The sequence below is a fragment of the Panthera pardus genome, unplaced genomic scaffold (assembly GCF_024362965.1).
Source record: "Panthera pardus isolate Hobbes unplaced genomic scaffold, ASM2436296v1 HiC_scaffold_2, whole genome shotgun sequence".
In the NCBI taxonomy this organism is placed as follows: domain Eukaryota; kingdom Metazoa; phylum Chordata; class Mammalia; order Carnivora; family Felidae; genus Panthera; species Panthera pardus.
Window position 1 is genome coordinate 102,515,490 of NW_026526765.1, and position 20,353 is coordinate 102,535,842.

A 20,353-nucleotide genomic window follows, 5' to 3' on the forward strand; every position below is an offset into this window, starting at 1 on the left:
ATAAAAGGAATATATGTCATTATTAAGGTATAGCTCAAAGAGAAGCCTTCCTGCAAGAGATGGCATCTGAGATGCATTTGGAAAATGGACTGGAGACTTAGACTGCAAGGAATGGGGAAGAGAGGGCCCAGCATGGACCTGAGCAGTCATGAAAGGCCATGGTACATATGAAGAACAGTGAGTGGTTCAGACTGACAGTGGGCAGTAAGGCCAGAACTTAAGATCGGAACTAGACCACAAGGGGTCTTATGTACCAGGCTAATAAGTCTGAAGTCTGTTTTGTAGAAATTATGGTTTTGAGCCAGGAACCAGATAAAGAGTAATGCTACAGTAACATGTACAGTGGACAGAAAAGGAAAGACTAGGTAGTCAGGAACACAAGGCAGGTGAAGGTAGTGCCACACTGTTAAGTAGTAATGTGGGCCCAAACTACCCATGGTGATGGCAGTAGGAATGGAGCTGAGAGGGCCAATCCAAAGGTAAAAATCGACAGGTCTTTGTCAAAGGTTTATTATGTATTGATTATCTGTCCAGCACCAGAGGAGCTCCTGGGGATACAAAGATGAGAAATATATAGACAGACAGATTTATATATCTATATATAGATACACACACACACACACACACACACACACACACACATATATACATTTTTTTTTTTTTTTTACCAAAATGATCAGGTAGGGGCAGGTAGGGGATAAAGCAGGCAAGAGTCAAGGATGACACCAAGGTTTCAATCCTAGGGAAAAGCTCAAGAAGGAAGTACCATCAAGAGCAAACAGGGACACGGGTGAAAGAACCGTCAGTAGAGAAGTGAATGTGCTCAATGTCTAGTTGGAGCCCCTAAGTACCAAAGGGAAATCCACAAAGACAGGAGAACCTCCCAAAGTGCAGAGAGAGGTCAGGAAAGATCACGGATAAGAAAGGGATGTCATTAGAGTTTATGAAACCATTAAGGACAAGTTCCTGGGTGGAGAGGATTAAACGGAGAGCCTGGGGGAATACGGAAAGCCAGTGGCACAAAGCCTAAGGAGGATTTCAGGAAAGGGAACAAAAGAGGTCATGTGGAGTAAGAATCTGGGCTCTAGGGGTGCCTGGGTGGCTCAGTCAGTTGAGGGTCCGACTTCAGCTCAGGTCATGATCTCACGGTCTGTGAGTACGAGCCGTGCGTCTGGCTTTGTGCTGACAGCTCGGAGCCTGGAGCCTGTTTTGGATTCTGTGTCTCCCTCTCTCTCTGCCCCTCCCCCATTCATGCTCTCTGTCTCAAAAATAAATAAACATTAAAAAAAAAAAATTAAAAAAAAAAAAAAAAGAATCTGGTCTCTAGGAGGCTAGTAGGACCTCCAAAGGCAGTAGGTTTTATGGAGTGAACAGTCAGGAACAAAGGTCCTAGGTCAGTTTTTAAGGAGTCTGCTGATCCACGGAAGGAGGGAAGCTTCAGGGAACAGAAGAAGCTAGCAAAGGTCCTTTTCTTTTGTCACGGCTTTTGGTGCTTTTTCTTTTTCCTTTAAAAACAGAGGAAGTTGGGGCACATGGGGTGGCTCAGTTAAGCATCGGACCCTTGATTTCAGCTCAGGTGGTGATCTCACAGTTGGTGGGTTCAATCCCCTCTGCACTGACAGTGCAGAGCCTGGTTGGGATTCTCTGTCTCCCTCTCTCTCTGCCCCTCCCCACTTACAATCTCAATCTCTCTCTCTCTCTCTCAAAAGAAATAAATAAAACAAAAAAATGCAGAAGAAGTCAACACAGTTATTGACTGTGAGAAAAAAAAAGTGGATGAGAAAATATTAGAGTAAGAGAGAGAAGAGGAATAAATGATGAGGCACAAAGGAGGGGTTGGCATTAGGATTATAAATGAAAAGCTTAGCCCTGGAGAGGAAGAGGGACAACTGTTTCTAGGATAAAAGAAGGCAAAGTCACAAAGTTTTTAGTACAAAAGTGCTCGCACACAGCCTGACTTCTTCAGTTAAGTATGAAGCAACAGCTACAGTGCAGACATCGGGTTTAGGGCTCATTTACTAGGGAAAAGATCAGAATAGGCACTATGGAAACTAGTACACAAGAGAAATTGGAAATTTTCCTCAAATTCCAAGAGGTTTCTAAGAATAGAGGTAAACCTTTACCCTGAACTTCCTACTGGAGTAAAACAGAGAAAAGAAATGCTAAGAGAAGTGGCTCAAAGAAATACTGATGTTAACATTTTTAAGAAACTAAAATAGGAAAAAGGAAAGCATTCAAATGCCCTTTAGACACTTCAGATTTTTTAATCATAGGCAGGTACTACTTACTCAAAAATATATGGACACTTTTAGTTTTAAAAAGACATTTTTTTAAGGTTTATTTATTTATTTTGAGACAGAGAGCGAGCAGGGGAGGGGCAGAGACAGAAGGGAGACAGAAAATCCCAAGTAGGCTCCACACTGTCAAAATGGAGCCCGAAGCGGGGTTCAAACTCACAAACCATGAGATCACGACCTAAGCTGAAATCAAGAGCTTAAGCGCCTGAGCCACCCAGGCACCCCTAAAAAGACCTGTTTTTTAAAGCACTTCAAGCTTTAGGTTCCACAGGAGAAGAGATCATACCTGGTTTTATTCACCAACAGAGCCTGGTTACAGTAGGTCCACCATAAATATTTGTTACATGTTGATTATTTACAAGCTACACGAATGGAAAGACAGGGCAAAGAATAAGCATGCCAGCTGACACATCTATAGTGGGTTGACTGATGCCCCCACCTCCTCCAAACATGTCTACACCTGAATCTCTAGAACCTTTGATTATGACCTTATTTGGAAAAAGAGTCTTTGCAGACATAATTAAGGTAAGGAACTTGAGATGAGATCATTGTGGATGACATGGGTGGGCCCTAAATCCAATGACAAGCGTCCTTTTAAGAGAGAGAAGACACAGACACACAGGGGAGAAGGCAAACAAGCCAGAGATCAGAGTCATACAGTCACAAGCCCAAGAAACACCTGGAGCCACTAGAAGCTGGCAGAGGCGAGGGACAGGATCTTCTCAGAGAGCCCAGTGAGGTTGCCCCCTTCATTTTGGACCTCTAGCCTCTAGAACTTGAGAGAACAAATTTTAGTTATTTTTCAGCCACCCAGTATGTGGTAATTTGTTATGGCAGCCCTAGGAAACTAATATAAGATTAAGGTTGGTACAACTATACAGGTTATAGTATCAGATTAGATGGGCCAATGTCCCCTATAAAACAAAATGCCATGGTAAGAATTACATATTATGTAATGCAAGGACCCTCTGTGCACAAGTGAGCAAAGCTAAAGTTTCTATTTAGATATATAAAGCACAAAGTCACTGCATAACATAAAATATATAATAAATGCCAACAATGCACTATATCAATAGAAAATAAAGATGAGATACCATAACTGTGAGAAAAGGCTAATTCATTAGAATATTACTAAAAACACTACAAACTTAAGAAATTCAGGAACAAAACATAAACAAAGCACAAGCATCGGTGTTATGAAGTATTTCAGATTAAAGATTACAGAATAATAAATACTTTAACCTAATATCCAGTCTTAACAAATCTTGACATTTGGCTAAATTTACTTCAGATTTGTGTTAAGGAAATAAAATATTTCAGAAATAGTTGAAACCTCCTGCCTTCCCCCCTTTCTCCTCCCTCCCGCCTCAAAGGTATCCATTGTCCTAAAGCTCTGTGTATGATTCCCATGTACATTTTAAGATAAAGTAATAGATTTTTTTGATGGTTTTAACATTTACATACAAAGCAAATGACTATGCATTTATTCTATTATTTTTACAGACTATTTATGTTGATGAGTGCAACTCTAGTTCAACTCTAGTTCATTCATTTTAACAGCTACAAATGGTATTATTCATCTCCCAATAATGGTCATGTAGGTCATTTGTTAACTTTTGCTAGGACAATGCTACAACAATCTTTTTTGCTCATGTCTCCTCATTCAGACACCAGAATGTCTCAAAGTGTAGTCCTAAAAAAGCATCTACTGGGGCACCTGGGTGGCTCAGTCGGTTAAGCGTTGAACTTCGGCACCGGTCATGATCTCACAGTTTGTGGGTTTGAGCCCCGCATCAGGCTCTGTGCTAGCAGCTCAGAGCCTAGAGCCTGCTTCGGATTCTGTGTCTCCCTCCCTCTCTCTCTGTCCCTCCCCTGCTCATGCTCTGTCTCTCAAAAATAAATAAATGTAAAAAAAATTAAAAATTAAAAAAAACCAATTACTCAGTGTCCTTTCTTTTGACAAACTCTTTTCCTTTAGTGAACAGCCTTTATTAAAACATAAAAGCATGCCCATAATTAAGAGAATAATCTGACCTTAAGGCACTTTCTGTGGGGGGAAAAAAAATCTACATTCTGTGTTAAATTCTGTTTTAAATCATCTCAGGCTATCTAGCTGGCAAAGGCATTTGGAGCAAAAAAACAATACCTTTCATTAATGAGAAGTTACCTGTGCAATATTTTGAGAAGACATAATTGCCTGATTATAGAATATACGGCCAAAGTGATCTCGATCTGGAAATATTTCTGCTTGCCAAGGTAAGTTTGCGCCTCCTGAATCAACTGAAGACAGGGGAAATAACAAAAATAAGTACGTCTGAATGAACGAAACATGCTGTACAAAGGAAGACATGTACCACTGACAGCAACAGTTCTTCATCACATTCACACAAAACTTGCCCTATCACCGTTCTGAACTATTCAACAGCATCTTTCTCCAGTCCCCCAACGCAGCCAAAAAATTCACTGTTTTCATCAAATCCATTAGGCTCTCCTCCCTGTGCAAAATTCCACTTGAAATATTTAGGACATTCTCTCCTTTGAGGACCAGCTAAAGCCCCAGAAACACCGCAAATTTTTAACCAGTTCAGCTAAAAAAAAAAAGTATCTTTCTTTCTTTTAAACCAATGCAAAGCCACATGCAGAATTCATGTGACAGTTTGTCACATAGTGTCTCTGGGACTGTTTATACTGCAGGGCTGAGTGGGGGATAAGAAGGTCAGCTGAATTTGGAAGAGAGCTTGGTTACTTCATATCTGTGTGATTACCGGCATGTCCTAGCCATTCTATGCTTCCTGTTCCTCACCTGTGAAATCAAAGTAACAACGGTAGCTCTCCCAGGAAGCTATTCCTGGGGTGACATGAAATAATGTATAAAAAGCGCTTACTTAGTTCAGCACAGAGTGAGTGCAAATAGCAATGCTGTGAAAAGTTAGCTAGTCCTATGCCCACCACTCTTGCCTACAATCATCATGTCTTTTGTTGTTATTTAGTACATGACATCCTGTCTCTGGTGCATTTAAGCTTGCCCAAGATGGGGACAACATAATACTCTTTACTCCATTACCTACAGTGTTTGGCACAGCACCTGTAAACAGTAGGGCCTCATTTGCTGTTTTCTGTATGTGCAAAACAAAGTTCACACTGTGAGTCACCCAGGTAAATGCACTTTTGCAGTGAAAAAAATCTCTAAGTCAGTACCTGTACAAACACTTGCAAAAATGAACAATATATATATGCTGGTATTTCACCAAACTAAACCATTATCCAGGCAGTGCCAATTTTAAACTGCCTTGCTTTTATGTTCCTTTTGAAATACCCTTAGATTTAAGTGTATTTTAATTTCAAATATAAATTTACTTTCATTAAAAATTAAATTTCTTAAATTGCATTTGCTGAAAATTATATACATACTCAAGCATTTAAATTAGTACCTAGCACTCAAGAGATCCATAAATATTAACTATTATTTTCTCACAGTTTGAACTCATTAAGGTTAAGACAAAAAGAAAATATATAGAAGAAAAAAATCTACACCCATGTAGAGAAAAAACTGGCATACATGAAAATACTGTCACAGGTTATTCCTCAGTGATGTTGTTATGGGTAGTTCTTGTTCACATTTTCTTCCTGAGTTTTCAGCAAAGAGCATGCATTTCTTTTGTAATTATGGAAGAAACCAACAGTTTTTAAAAATACCCAATGATGGGGGGTTGTGGGTGGCTTAGTCAGTTAAGCCCGCCTTTGGCTCAGGTCATGATCTCCTGGCTTGGGGTTCAAGCCCCACATGGGACTCTGCTGTCAGTACAGAGACCGCTTCAAATCCTCTGTCCCACTCTCTCTCTGTCCCTCCCCTACACTGTCAAAAAAAAATAAATAAATAAATAATGACATCATATATAACCTTGTAAACACTCTTGCATTTTACCACCTAAAAATAATTCATTTTACGACTCTTGTGACTTGCCCAAGTAGATGCAGGGGAGCCTGTTTTGCATTGCAATTTCTTGTGCCCGCAAATGCTTCTTCACAGTCACGGGATAGTAGGTCCCTCCTTTGATGGTGGCATCATTGGCAACAATTATACATTCTACTCTGAAAGACAGAAATTTCATCACAAAGAGAATAAGAGAGACTTCTTCAAAGTTAAAAGGCCAAGTACATTTCATTGTAAGACACTCCAATGCAACCTTCAACTTCTAGTACATATCACCAATGACAGTCATTAGCAGATGATCTCATGATATGAAAGCAAGCTTTAATCAAAGTCCACATACTCATTTATATCATCACTTTTAACAAGTTTACAAACTCATACTTGACTTTTAAAGAGTCATCGGTCCTCTATTAGCAGTGAAAAACTAACAACCTCAGACATATTTCATAATGGTTCTTTCAATGAAATGATCCTAGCGAAACAATAATAAAATATACACACAAAAAAAATCCAAGTCTCAAGGGTGAGAAATCTCTCATAATAAACCACCAAGTTTCCTTTTAGGATGGTAATTTGCAAAAATGAAAACTGATCCATCAAGAGAATTTACTTTTCTTATTTTCAAAAGTTCTTAAATATTACTACCACATGCTTTTCAAAAAACTTAAACAAGTTTAAAACACAATTATCTATCTTGCTTAAAGTAACAATAGATGCAAACTATAAAATGGCATATTGAGAGCACCTGGGTGGCTCAGTTAGCTGAGTATCTGACTTTTGATTTCTGCTCAGGTCATGATCTCAGAGTTCGTGAATTGGAGCCCCACGCCAGGCTCTGCACTGACAGTGTGAAGCCTGCTTGGGAGTCTCTCTCTCCCTCCCTCTCTCTCAAAATAAAATTTAAAAGCCACACTTGAAAAAAGTAAAAAGTAAGATAAAATAGTATATTGAAAACATATTAAAGTGCATCATCAGTGGTGCCCTTTCTCACCAGAACCACTTAGCTGAGTGCCATGCCCATAAGGAGGACACGAAGAGCAGAGTGATGAGTGCAGACCAGCTGTAAGCCAAACTGCTCAACCCTGCCGGGAAACCGGAAGGAAACCTGAGTGAACAACAGTGGGTTCTTTAAAAAAAATGTAATCTCGGGGCACCTGGGTGGCTCGGTCGGTTGAGCGTCCGACTTCGGCTCAGGTCATGATCTCACGGTCCGTGAGTTCAAGCCCCGCGTCGGGCTCTGTGCTGACAGCTCAGAGCCTGGAGCCTGTTTCATATTCTGTGTCTCCCTCTCTCTGACCCTCCCCCGTTCATGCTCTGTCTTTCTCTGTCTCAAAAATAAATAAACATTTAAAAAAATTAAAAAATAAAAATAAAAATAAAAAATGTAATCTTGTTTATATTTCTGATTTTTTTTTTAAGATTTTATTTTTAAGTAATCTCTACACCCAACATGGGCTTGAACTTACAACCCCAAATACAAGAGCTGTACACTCCACCAACTGAGCCAGCCAGGCACTCCTATTTATGATATGTTTTAAAACCTCACTTTATATTCTCTAGAATTCTAAAAAGTGAGTCACTGAATCCCTGTTGAAAATAAAGTAGAGAACAGCAAATGAACAGCGGCCTCAGGTAGCAACGGACTGCTCGCATTAGGGTACGTGGCCAGCAGTGCTCCCAAGATAAAAGGGTTCCTCTCCTTAAAGCATCTATTTTATTGATATAAAGCTTCTTTGCACATTACAGTTAGCATTTTAGAGTGGACTGCCAATTTTTCATGACTTTAGTAAACAAATTAGATTTCAAAGGAAATTTATGCTCTGGCAGGTTGTTGAGGCTATCATCTCACACCTCCAGGGTGCACTGTTCTGCCCCGCTCTGGGGGTGCTGCCCTAAAAAAGCTTAAGAAGCTGTGATTCAGGAAAGGGGCCAAACTATGGAGTCAGACAAGCTATGGTGAAATGTTGGCTCTGCCACTTGCTGGACATGTGACCTTGAACAAGACACAGAGCCACTCTCACTTGTTTATTAAAAGGTCACAAGGGCACCTGGGTGGCTAAGTCACGTTGAGCATCCAACTCTAGATTTCGGCTCAGGTCATGATCTCAGCAACATGGAATCAAGCCCCACGTCATGCTCTGCACTGAACATGGAGCCTGCTTGGGATTCTCTCCCTCCCTCTGTCCCTCCCCAGCTCACGTGTGTATGCTGTGCGTGCTCTTTTTCTTTCACAAACAAACCAACAAACCAACAAACCAACAAAAAAGGTCACAGACATGTTACGGAATAAAAAATAAAATTAGTCCACAAAAAGACTGCATTGTACATCTACTGGTTTTGTATACCCACAATCTATTATTTTGGCAACAGAACTAAACCTTCTTTCAGACACTGCCTCTTACCTAATCCATGTGTTCAAGTGAGACTGGCCCCCAAAGCCTATCTTCAAAGGTACAGAAAAGAACCAGCTCTTTCTACCCCAAGTCCACAGTGTGGCTCAGCAAGGGGCGTGGGCCCCCATTTACTTTTACTCCTAAGTGACCTCAAGAAAGCTGATTTTCATATACCTCAGTTTTCTCACTTGTACATGATAAAAAAAAATTTTAAATGGGGATAACAGTAATATCTATTTTATAAGGATAATACTCATACTTATCTCAGTGATTTAACATTCATTTAGTACTTGGGGCACCTGGGTGGCTCAGTCAGTTAAGTGTCTGACTTTGGCTCAGGTCATGATCTCACAGTTAGTGAGTTCAAGCCCCGCATTGGGCTCTGTGCTGACAGCTCAGAACCTGGAGCCTGCTTCAGATTCTGTGTCTCCCTCTGTCTCTGACCCTCTCCTGCTTGTGCTCTCTTTCTCACTCAAGAATAAACATGAAAAAAAATAAAAAAATATTCATTTAATACTTAAAATATTCCCTGGCACATAGTGGACACTGGATAAATATTAGCTATTGTTATTCTGGATTATCTAATTTAAGGAATTTAAGTGGGATTCTAAGAAGAGAGCTGGGTGACTGGACCCCTAACTCAAACCACAAGACAATAAGATAAACATTAAGTTCAAAAAAGTTTTCTTAAATAAATATCAGAAAAAAGAATCATTTGAACTTGAACATAAAACATAAGTACTTAAAAAAAAGGGGGGGGAGTGCTTGGACCCCAAGCCTAACCCCTTTGGGGCTCTCCTACCTCAGCTACTGACCTTACAGAACAGAAACTGGGATGTCTCTGGCTAGCTCTGCCTCTGGGTTTAGAAAGCTTGCCTGGGAGTAAAACCAAAACACACCTGTGACCTGATAACACCGTCTGAACTCCTACATCCAGCTATGTTCACACTTATCAGCTAAGAGTCAATACATTCTTTTTTTCTTAAACCAGTTTGGGCATCTAGCATTGGCCAGAGAAAGAGTGGTGACAATATATACAACCACACTATTTATGTAAGAAAGGTGCGTGTAAATCACAATGAACTGCTACTTTACACCTAGTAAATGAGTGAACCTTTTCAGTCGTAATATCTAACACTGGCACAGCTCTAGGGAAAAGGTAAGTCTTTCCTTGGCCAGCGTCATAATGGAGAGGAGTCTCGTGGGGCAAAATGCATACGCTCAGTATGAAACCCTGTTGTTGATGCGCACAGAGAACGACTTGAAAGTTGGTGTCTGGGAGGAGACTTCTGATCACATGGTTTAAAATGTGCAGTGGAATCTGCTCCCTGTCTTTACCTACTTGAAATCACTGTGGAGTAAGGGGGATTCCACACCAAGCCCCCGAATAAAGAAAACAAAAACAGAGCATCATCCTGTAAGTGTGATACAACTTCACTATCTCATTCTGGAAATAACCACAAGAGATATAACTTGCCCTATAAAATAACCCCTGACATCCATTCATTTATTCAACAAATATTTTTTAAGTGTGTTCTATGTGCCTTGTCCTTTTCTAGAAACTAAGGACATGGAGTGAACAAGAAGGGCAAAATTCCTGATTTCACAGAGCTCCCGTTGTAGTGGAAAGGATCAGTTAGGGGAAGCAAAAACACACAACAAATCCGTTAGGTAATTTCTGATTATATGTGCTATGACACTGTAATAAAACAAGGTAATTCTACACACACCAATTCTTTCTGGGTTTCCAGTCCCAATGTGCGGGGGAGGGTTCACCCACATTCAACATCAAACAATTCTCGGACACTCTGCGGGGGTATTGCTGGTGTCTGAGCATTCAACTCAATTCTGACATGATCTGCTCGGAAACAGCATCATATTCCACAGGCTAAGGGTTAGTCCTACAGGACTGCTCTCCACCCCCCACTTCAGATGGCAATCATAAGCTTAGGCTGTGACCTGTGCTTCCTGACCAACCAGCTACATACAGACTATAGGTTCCAACGACCTCCACCTTAGGTTCTTTTAACTTGCTAGAAGGCTTAACACTTAAACACTTAAGTTCACCGTTCTATCAAAGACATGATAAAAGACACAAATTAACACTCAGTGAAGAGATGCACAGGGCAAGGTATGGGGAAAGGACGGGGAGCTTCCATGTCCTCTCTTAGGTGCACCACTCTGCCCTCATCTCCACATGCTCACTGACCAGGAAGCTCCCAGTCCTCTTGGGTTTTATGTAGGCTTTACTGCCTAGTCACGACTGAGTAATTCAGTGGCCATTAGCTGATTCAATCTCCAGCCCCTCTCCCTTCCCCAAAGGTGGGGATTGGGGGAATAAGTACGGCAGAGAAGTTCCAACCGTCTAATCACACAGTTGGCTCTCCGAACAAGTAGGCCCTGCCCTGGGGTGGGGTCCAAAAGCCACCTTCACTGATAGCACAAAATTCACCATGACCACTCTCAGTATTTCCAAGGGTTTGGGGAGCTATGAGCCAGGAACTGTGGACAAAGACCAAATATATATGAGAAACAAATTTTGGTCATCTGAATGCCTAAATACATCTATCTACAAATCACACTATTATAGCAATACAATATTTATTATTATTGTTACTATAGAACATATAATAAAACAAGGTAAAATATATAATAAAACAAAGTAATTGAGATGGGGCTATGTTACGGTATAATGGTGAAGGAATGCTAAAAATAATAGTAACAGCCCATACTGACGTGTCACTTATGATGTACAAGGTGCTCTTTCAAGGCTTTAGGTATGTGAGATATCCCACTTACAGATGAGGACACAGGTACAAAAAAGTTAAGCAACTGGCCCAATGTTACCAACCAACAAGTTAAAACCAGCATTTGAGTCTAGGCAGTCTGATTCTAGAATGCATGCTCCTAAGCACTGCTCCAGGGGAAATATGAATGGAGAGCAAAAGCCAGTCAAAGAATCAGGTGAAGAACACTTGATTCAGAGCAAACGGCTTGAGTATAGGCCATATATATATATATATATATATATATATATATATATATATATATGTTTAGTGTGTTCATGAAACAGCAAGAGCAGGATGGCCACAGTGATAGAGGTACAAAGGTAAGGTGAGGAAAGCAGGCAGGGACTGTTTCTTACAGGACCTAATAAGCCATGTAAAATATGTGAATTTGCCAGAGAAAAGGACTACTGCTCAATTATTCATCAGCCAGTTACTATTTCAGGCAAGGAATCCTTGATTCTAAGCTGGTTTATAAATAAAATTCCATACAACAAGTCTCCTCATTAAATTTCTTGGGGTCTACTTCAGAACGTATCACGGAGCCTAGATCAATAGATGCAGCACTACTCAAAAATATATAAGAAAGCACTAAAGGTATAAAAGTTTTTAATGACCGTATGAATGGATTTGGCTCTGAAAAGCTCCAGGCTGAAGCTACCAATGACCTTGCTGCAGGGAACAGAGCTTCTACTCTCATCTACAGGAGTCTGTCTACTCTCCAAAAGTACACTTGTATTATGCATCTCTTAAGGAATAGAAGCGTTTCTCTTCCCTTTCTTGTTTCTTTCTCTTGTTCCATGACAACCCTCTACAGTAGATGGTATGATTATTCCATTTTATAATGAATCATATTATCTTGGGGCGCCTGGGTGGCTCAGTCAGTTAAGCGTCTGACTTCTGCTCAGGTCATGATCTCGAGGTTCATGAGTTCAAGCCCCGTGTCGGGCTCCGTGCTGACAGCTCGGAGGCTGGAGCCTGCTTCAGATTCTGTGTCTCCCTCTCTCTCTATCCCTTCCCCACTGACATTCTCACTGTGTCTCAAAAATAAATAAACATTAAAAAAAAATTTATAATGAATCATATTTTCCAGATGTGAAAACCAAGGCACTGAGTGGTCAAGCAATTTGCTACAGGTCAAACAGCTACAAAATGCTAAAGCCAGGATTCTAATGGAGGCTGACAACTCCTGAACCCATACAACTTCTAAGTGTAATTCAATTTCCTTCCAAGCTGAAAACTTGATAAAGTGAGAACAAGGCACAAAGAAAGAAAACGAAAATGAAAAATATAAAAGTACAAATAATAAGATATTAATATATGCACAGGAAAGGTGAAAGAGCATGCTCTAACCTGCTGTCATTATGACTGGAGACATAATTAACAGTAACTGTCCTGCTTAATTATGTATTTCATGATTATGAATTTAGTTTAACTCTGCATGAAGTTTATCCTTTTATGAAAGGTTTATTTTTAAGTGTCCCCTAAGACTACAAAAAGAGAGTGTCTCCACACTGGGTAAATATTAAGCAGATCATAACTGGCAAAGAGTGGAAGAGTTGTGGGGGTACAGGAAGGTGAAGCAACAATGGTGAATGGCTATGGCCGTACCTCCCCTGAAGGCACGAATTATGGGGAGAAGGTGGGAGAACACACACACGATAAACCAGCATCGGAGTCAAATGCAACTATATCAGGCTCAGAGTCCATCCACCTGAGGTCAAAGCTGGGCTTTGCCAGGGTCTTGATCTTGGGCCAGTTATGATCTTACCAAACAGGCTTCCGTGCCTGCAGAACAGGGATGATGACAGTAATACCCATTCTCACATAGCTGTGGTGATCATTAGAACAACTGGGGCACCTGGGTGGCTCAGCCAGTTAAGTGTCCAACTCTTGATTTGGGCTCAGGTCATGATCTCACGATTATAGAGCAGAGATAGAGCCCCGCGCTGGGCTCCATGCTGGGTGTGGAGCCTGGTTAGGATTCTCCCTCTCCCTCTGCAACTCCCCCACACGCATGTGTGCTCTAGCTCTCCTCCTCCCCCAAAAATACATAAGTAAAATAAAACAACCAACCAGTGGGAAGTGTTTACTACAATGCCTGGCATGCTAACTTGAGATGGTAAATGTGAGACCATACATAAATATACGCAAGTAAATTTAAGTTCTAGCAATCTAGATTCCCCAAGTCTAGAGTGGTTCTCAAATATTAGCATTCCAGAATCTTGGAGGGCTTGTTAAAAAACAGATTGCCAGGCCCCACCCTCAAAATTTAATTTTATACTTCTTACGAAGACCTAGTAATCTACACTTCTGTCAAGTTCTCAGGTGATGCTGATGCTACCTGAAGAGCACAATTAGAGAATGACTCCTCTAAGACAGTGGTTTTCACCAGAGATGTCCAAGAGATCACCTACAGAGCCTTGGAAAACGATATAAGCAAAGCCCACACCTGCAGATTCTGATTATGTAGGAAGATTTGGATTTGAGCCCCAGAATTTGTGCTGTGGTTTGTTTTTTTTTTTCCCCTTCAATCTTTGTCTCTAAATCTCCACAGATAAATCTAATACATGTCTGGGCAGGAAGCCTCAGCCCTACATAATATAAATAGCACAAAACTTGCAAGTTCATATGCAAAGCAGTGAGAGCTGGAAGACTGTGCCTGTCAATCTTTTCCTGCCCCACATTATGGAGTTTAAGTAGAACACTCACCCTGATACTCTCCCAATGCCTGTAATAATGCCACCGGCAGGCACCTCCTCATTAGCATATAACTGGTAACCTGCAAACTGGGAAAATTCCAGAAATGGAGACCTGCAGGGAAGAAAGGATATTGCCTGAATTGAAGTTATTTTTTAAAAATGCATATTTAAAGTTATAGGTGGAAAAGATTAACAAGCCAATGTTTCAAGCATGCATGTTGAACATATATAAAATCCACAAAAAAGAAAAATGTTTAAACAAAATCTAGTGTGGGTATTTTGAGGATTTACACAGTATAGCCATGAAATAGAACACTAAGTAGCTATTTTAAAGGATGTTGTACCAATGTGTTTATTAGTACAGAAAGAGAATAGCATGTAACACTTACATAAGCCCCTATCCTTTGCCCAGCTCTTTTTTAGGACCTTCAGAAACCTAACTCACTTGTACCTCAGAACTACTTCCTGAGGTGGATCCTATTATGATCCCCACTGACAGAGGAGGAAACTAAAAAAAAGAAATTGAATCACTTGTCTGAGGTCACACAACTAGTAAGTGGCAGAGTTGGGTTTTTGTTTTTTTTTTTTAATTTTTTTTTTAACGTTTATTTATTTTTGAGACAGAGAGAGACAGAGCATGAACGGGGGAGGGGCAGAGAGAGAGGGAGACACAGAATCGGAAACAGGCTCCAGGCTCTGAGCCATCAGCCCAGAGCCTGACACGGGGCTCGAACTCACGGACCGCGAGATCATGACCTGAGCCGAAGTCGGACGCTTAACCGACTGAGCCACCCAGGCGCCCCAAGAGTTGGGTTTTAATAAGCAATCTAACCCCAGGGACCAGGCTCCACACCACTGTAGCTATTATTCCACCTCTCACTTACTTAAATGTTCAAGATCTAGTAAGTAGGGGGAAGAAGGGTGTTATAAAACACCACATTTAGTATGATTCCATTTTTCTTATAAAAAAAAGTGTCTATTACACATACACCTAAGAACAGTCTAGAAGGATGCACACTTGGTGTTAACAGTGTTTTTGCCTCCAGGTTGGGAATATGGGTGTATGTCATAAAAAAATACTTTCAGGGGCGCCTGGGTGGCCCAGTCGGTTAAGCATCTGACTCTTGGTTTCAGCTCAGGTCATGATCTCATGCTTCGTGAGTTGGAGCCCCACATTGGGCTCTATACTGACAGTGTGGAGCCTGCCTGGGATTCTCTCCCTCTCTCACCACCCCTCCCTGCTTGCTCTCTCAGTCTCTCAAAAATAAATAAGTAAATAAACTTTAAAAATTAAAAAAAAAAAAAAAAGAGGACTGAGTTTTTCAGTCAGTCAGGTGTCTGACTTCTACTCAGGTCATAATCTCACAGTTCGTGGGTTTGAGCCCCACGTCAGGCTCTGCACTGACAGTGTGGAGCCCGCCTGGGATTCTCTCTCCCTCTCTGTCCCTCTCCCGCTGTGCTCTTCTTTCAAAATAAATAAAAATAAAACTTAAAAAAAAAAAGCTTTTGGAGTCCTCATTCCCTTCTCTCCACCTGCATTCCCTCCACTCCAATCCTTCAGGAAATCCCACTGGGTTAGCTCTATCTTGACGGGCCTAGAACGTGACATTCTCAGCACCTCTAGTACTATTATCCTAAGTTCAAGTCACATCATGTCTCCTTTGAATCACTGCCACAGATGTCTAACTCATCTTGGTGCTTCCAGCCTTGCTGCCCACTTTCTACTCCCCAAACAGCAGCTAGAATGACTCTTTTCAGATGTAAGTCACGTAGATCGTAACAGTTTCATATTCAAAATCCCAAGAGCCTCCTCATTCCTCTCTGGATAAAAGCCAAAACTCTTGGGGTGCCTGAGTGGCTCAGTCGGTTAAACCTCCGACTTTTGATTTTGGTTCAGGCCATGATCTCATGGTTCATGAGTTCAAGCCCCACATCGTGCTATGCGCTGACAGTGCAGAGCCTGCTTGGGATTCTCTCCCCACCCACCCCACCCCTCACTCTCTCAAAATAAAAATAAACTTAAAAAAAAAAAGCCAAAACTCTTACACTAACCTCCAAGGTTTTATGGAATGGAACCCTACCTCCTACCACTCTCCCCTTCATGCCTTCTACCCCAAACACACTGGCATCCTCGGTTCTTGAGCATATCAGCATATCCTGCACATTCCTACCTCAGGGCCTTTGCATGGCTATTCCTTCTGTCTGTTAACACTCTTTCACTGTATTTCAGGGCTCTCTCTCTTCACTCCTTCAAATCTTTGCTCAGATGTCACTTTCTCAATGAGGCCTACACTAACCACCTTATTTAAAACTACAACTTGACCCTCCTCCCTTATTCCGGTCTTTCTTTTTCCCATGACATTTATCACCTTCTAACATACTGCAGAACTTACATTTGTCATTTACTTTCTACTTCCTCCTGCTACAATGTAAACTCCAGTTGGACAAGGACCTGTGTCAGTTTTGTTCACTCATGTATCACTAGCACCTATAACAGTGCCTGACACTTAGCCTCTCAATAAACATTTGTTGTTGAATCTTAGAGTAAGAATCAGAATTTTAAATCACTTATTTATAAAACTGTTTAAGAAAGTACCACAGATTAGAGAACACTGAGTTAGCACTTGGGCTGTACCAACCCTGGGTCTATAAGGCTGTCCACTCTTTCTCTGGCTAAAAGTTTTCCTCTTGATACGTGGCGTTCTCGGGCTTTCTCACTGCCTCCTGCGATAAAAACATGATTAGATTAGATTGATAGCATATAAGGTCTCCCAGTAATTTAAGGCCAGAAAAACATAAAACAGCCCAAAATACAGCACTTTTAAAAGTTCAACGTATCTTTTCAGAAACAGCTAATTTTCAGATCTTCCATTCAACTCACAAGCTTTATTTTCTGAAGCAAATAAACTTGCATTTAAAAAAAAAAATCAGTCGATCTCAGATTTCACAGCGTACCATACATTTTCTGAATTCACTGGTAATTGCTTAAAGAAATAATATAGCATCTTCTCTGCAACTCATGCATTGCCAATACTGCCTCACCTCCACCACATCTGTTCAATACCTACGACTACCTAGCGCTCTGCTACGTACTATGTGAAATTTGAAAAAGTCCTAGCTTCATTTGTCCCAGGCGAAAAGCCCTGTTTTAGAAATGACCTCCATGATGAGTGCAGCAAGACTTACCTAAAGGTAGGTGACCCATAACTATTTACACTGTCTCCAAATGGGAGAGAGCTGCACACCTAACATGGCAACTAAGAAGTCGACTTCTGTTAGTATCTTCACTCAGAGACAGGCTTCTTTGTTTCCCCAAGTTGCTCCGGTCCAAGAAAACTACAGTAGTCAAAGAGCCCACGGAGGTAACCGGGTGAGGCTGCCTGAAGTGAAGAGCACACCAACCCTCCCCGAGACTGATGGCTGCCGGGCTCGGTATCTCGTGAATATCGATAACCCACTCTCAGCAACCCAAGGCATCAGACCAGAAAGGGAAGGATCATATAGTACCTTAATAGGTTTATTTTCACTGGTGCCCACGACTTTTATCTTAATCCGCTCTGGGGCTCATGAAGTGTTCAGCTATCTAAAAAAGCTATTTCTTTGGGGGCTTTTTAGGGGAGAAAACAAGCTCTTACCTACTTCATACAAGCTTCCAAGTATTACCTTGTTTTTCAAACCAGGCCTCTTTCCTCTACCCAAGGGAATTTTTTTTTTCCTGAAGAGGCAGATGGCATATTTTTAAGATTAAATCTGCCTTAAAGTTACCAAGAAAATTGTATTACACGTTTAACCTTTTAAAATGAAAATAATTCTAGGAGGCAAAGATTTAGTTCCAAAATAGTATAATTAAGTCAAACCGCTCTTCTCTTTCTCCCAACCACTGAGAGGACCTGACTTCCCCTACTAAGGTGGGTCTGGGTGTAGGAGAGCACAGGAGAGAGGGGTTATCAAGGGGCACAGGAAATTTCTGGGAGAGGCACATTTATGATCTTGGTTGTAGTGCCGGTTTCACAAGGAATATACCTATGTCAAAACTCAAATTGTACATAATGCAGTTTATTGTATGTCAATTATACCTTAATAATATTGTTTAAAATTAAATATTACAAGAAAAATGCACCTGAGGCAATGAAAGGAAAGCCAGGTCTTGTGGTGAGGGTCTTTGGAGAGTCAGGTGACCTAAATACTCACTAAAGGACTAGCAGGGGAGAGGAGGCCAGAGAGGGTAGAGTGACAAAGAAGTGATAAGAAACACACACATTTGTTTTCCAAGTACTTAAGATAAAACCATTCTTTGTTAATTCCACCTAGAGTATGAATTGGCAATTTGGAACAGCTGGTGACTTCCAGTTTTATTAGGGAAAATCAGAAAGAGGGCTATCCTTGAAGCAGATTTTCAGATTACAGAGCTCTGCTCCTTTGGCATTTAAACTGACTTGGGATATGTGGATAGCCATAAAAACAACATGACACAGCATCTTAGTTTTCCAACGATTATTCTCAAAGATTCTGCACTATCTCCATTTCCACAGACTTGGAGACTGAAAAGCCCTTCTCTTTCTAGCTCGTTTACCATATTGCATTCATTCTAATATATACATTTTGTTCACACTTTTAACATCCCTGAAATCAGGAAGCATTTTACAGTTTACAGGATGTGGCTTTTTTTTTTTTTTTAATGTTTCTTTATTTTGAAAGAGAGAGAGAGAGAGAGAGAGAGAGCACATGCACGTGCAAGTGAGGGAGGGGCAGAGAGAGAAGGAGAGACAGAATTCCAAGCAGGCTCCACACTCGGCTTGATTCTACAACCGAGATCATGACCTGAGGCGCAATCAAGAGTTGGGCCAACCAGGCACCCCTATAGCATCTTTTTTTTTATTTTTTTTTAAGTTTATTTACTTCGAGAGAGAGAGAGAGAGAGGGAGAGAGCATGAGCACCGGCAGGGGAGGGGCAGAGAGAGAGGAAGAGAGAATTCCAAGCAGGTTTCATGCTGTCAGCACAGAGCCCAATGCGGGGCTCAAACTCACAAACCATGAGTTTGTGACCTGAGCTGAAATCAAGAGTCAGATGCTTAAGTGACTGAGCCACCCAGGCACCCCAAGCATCTTTTAATCAACACATCTGTCTGCCTCTGCCTGCACAGCACAAACGTCACTTCAACTGTGACATGCATCGTTAGAACTGTATGCATGGAGTTAACTTCCACTTTAAAAGTCTTCAAAAACCATCTTTAGGTCATTACAAGTCCCCTGTTTTAACCACCAAAATTATTTGTGCTTTTCCATATTGGTAAAGTAATTATCACGCAGCATTATAAAGATAAGCACTTCAGAACCTATCAAAATACTTATAGTGGCAACTGCGGGGCTCAGTATGTTAAGCATCCAGCTCTTGATTTCTGCTCAGGTCATGATCTCATGGTTTGTGAGTTCAAGCCCCACGTCTGTGCTATGAGCCCAGAACCTGCTTGAGAGTCTCTCTCTCTCTGCCCTATCCTGCTCGCATGTGCAAGCAGGCACACACACTCTCTCTCAAAATAAATGAATAAGCTTTAAAAAAAAAAAAAAACCCTTATTTTGGAAATAGCTTTTAGTTTCAACTCACAAAGCCTTCTAAAGTAAATTTTTGCACTGACCAATAATGGCACAGCAGAATTTGCTGTAATTGTTTATACATTAATAGTTCACATTCCCCCCCATGATGCAATTTCTTCCAAGCAAAAGGATGTCTATTACGTCCACAATTTGAAAACAGAAAATAATAACAATTTGCCAATTTCTTAGGAAATATCATTTATTTAATCAGTAATAACCCACATAGACATTATTTCCAAGTTATATAACAAAGCAGAAAATTCATAATTATGCAAAATTAGTATATAGGATGAATATAACTATTGAACAGAAAAGGTTTCAGTTGCTTCAGGTAAAACAAAAATTTTAATGGATGCTGTGGCTGAAATAAACCTTTAAGCAGAAATACTTTAAAAATTAGTGAATCTGAGGGGCACTTGAGTGGCTCAGTTGTTTGAGCGTCTGACTTAGGCTCAGGTCATGATCTCCTGGTTTGTGGATTCAAGCCCTGCATCTGGCTCTGTGCTGACAGCTCAAGCCCAGAGCCTGCTTCAGATTCTGTGTCTCCCTCTCTCTCTGCCCCTTCCCCGCTCATGCTTTGTCTCTCTCAAAAATAAATAAACATAAAAAAACTTTTTAAATTGATGAATCTGAAATTTTACTTTTT

At 40.8% G+C, this 20,353-nt stretch overlaps 1 protein-coding gene across 2 annotated transcripts in view; it reads right to left on the bottom strand.

Annotated features, from left to right (window-relative positions):
- MCCC2 (methylcrotonyl-CoA carboxylase subunit 2) overlaps nucleotides 1-20,353 on the bottom strand; it is a 72,244-nt gene that overhangs the window by 42,691 nt on the left and 9,200 nt on the right. Inside the window, exons 3-6 of one of the 2 annotated variants that reach the window (XM_019463063.2) lie at nucleotides 16,752-16,836; nucleotides 14,123-14,224; nucleotides 6,262-6,389; nucleotides 4,465-4,577 (exon numbers count right to left, since the gene is read on the bottom strand). In XM_019463063.2, coding sequence (XP_019318608.1) covers nucleotides 4,465-4,577; nucleotides 6,262-6,389; nucleotides 14,123-14,224; nucleotides 16,752-16,836 — 428 coding nt within the window. The remainder of the gene's footprint in view (nucleotides 1-4,464; nucleotides 4,578-6,261; nucleotides 6,390-14,122; nucleotides 14,225-16,751; nucleotides 16,837-20,353) is intronic. The other variant, XM_019463064.2, reaches the window with a different exon arrangement.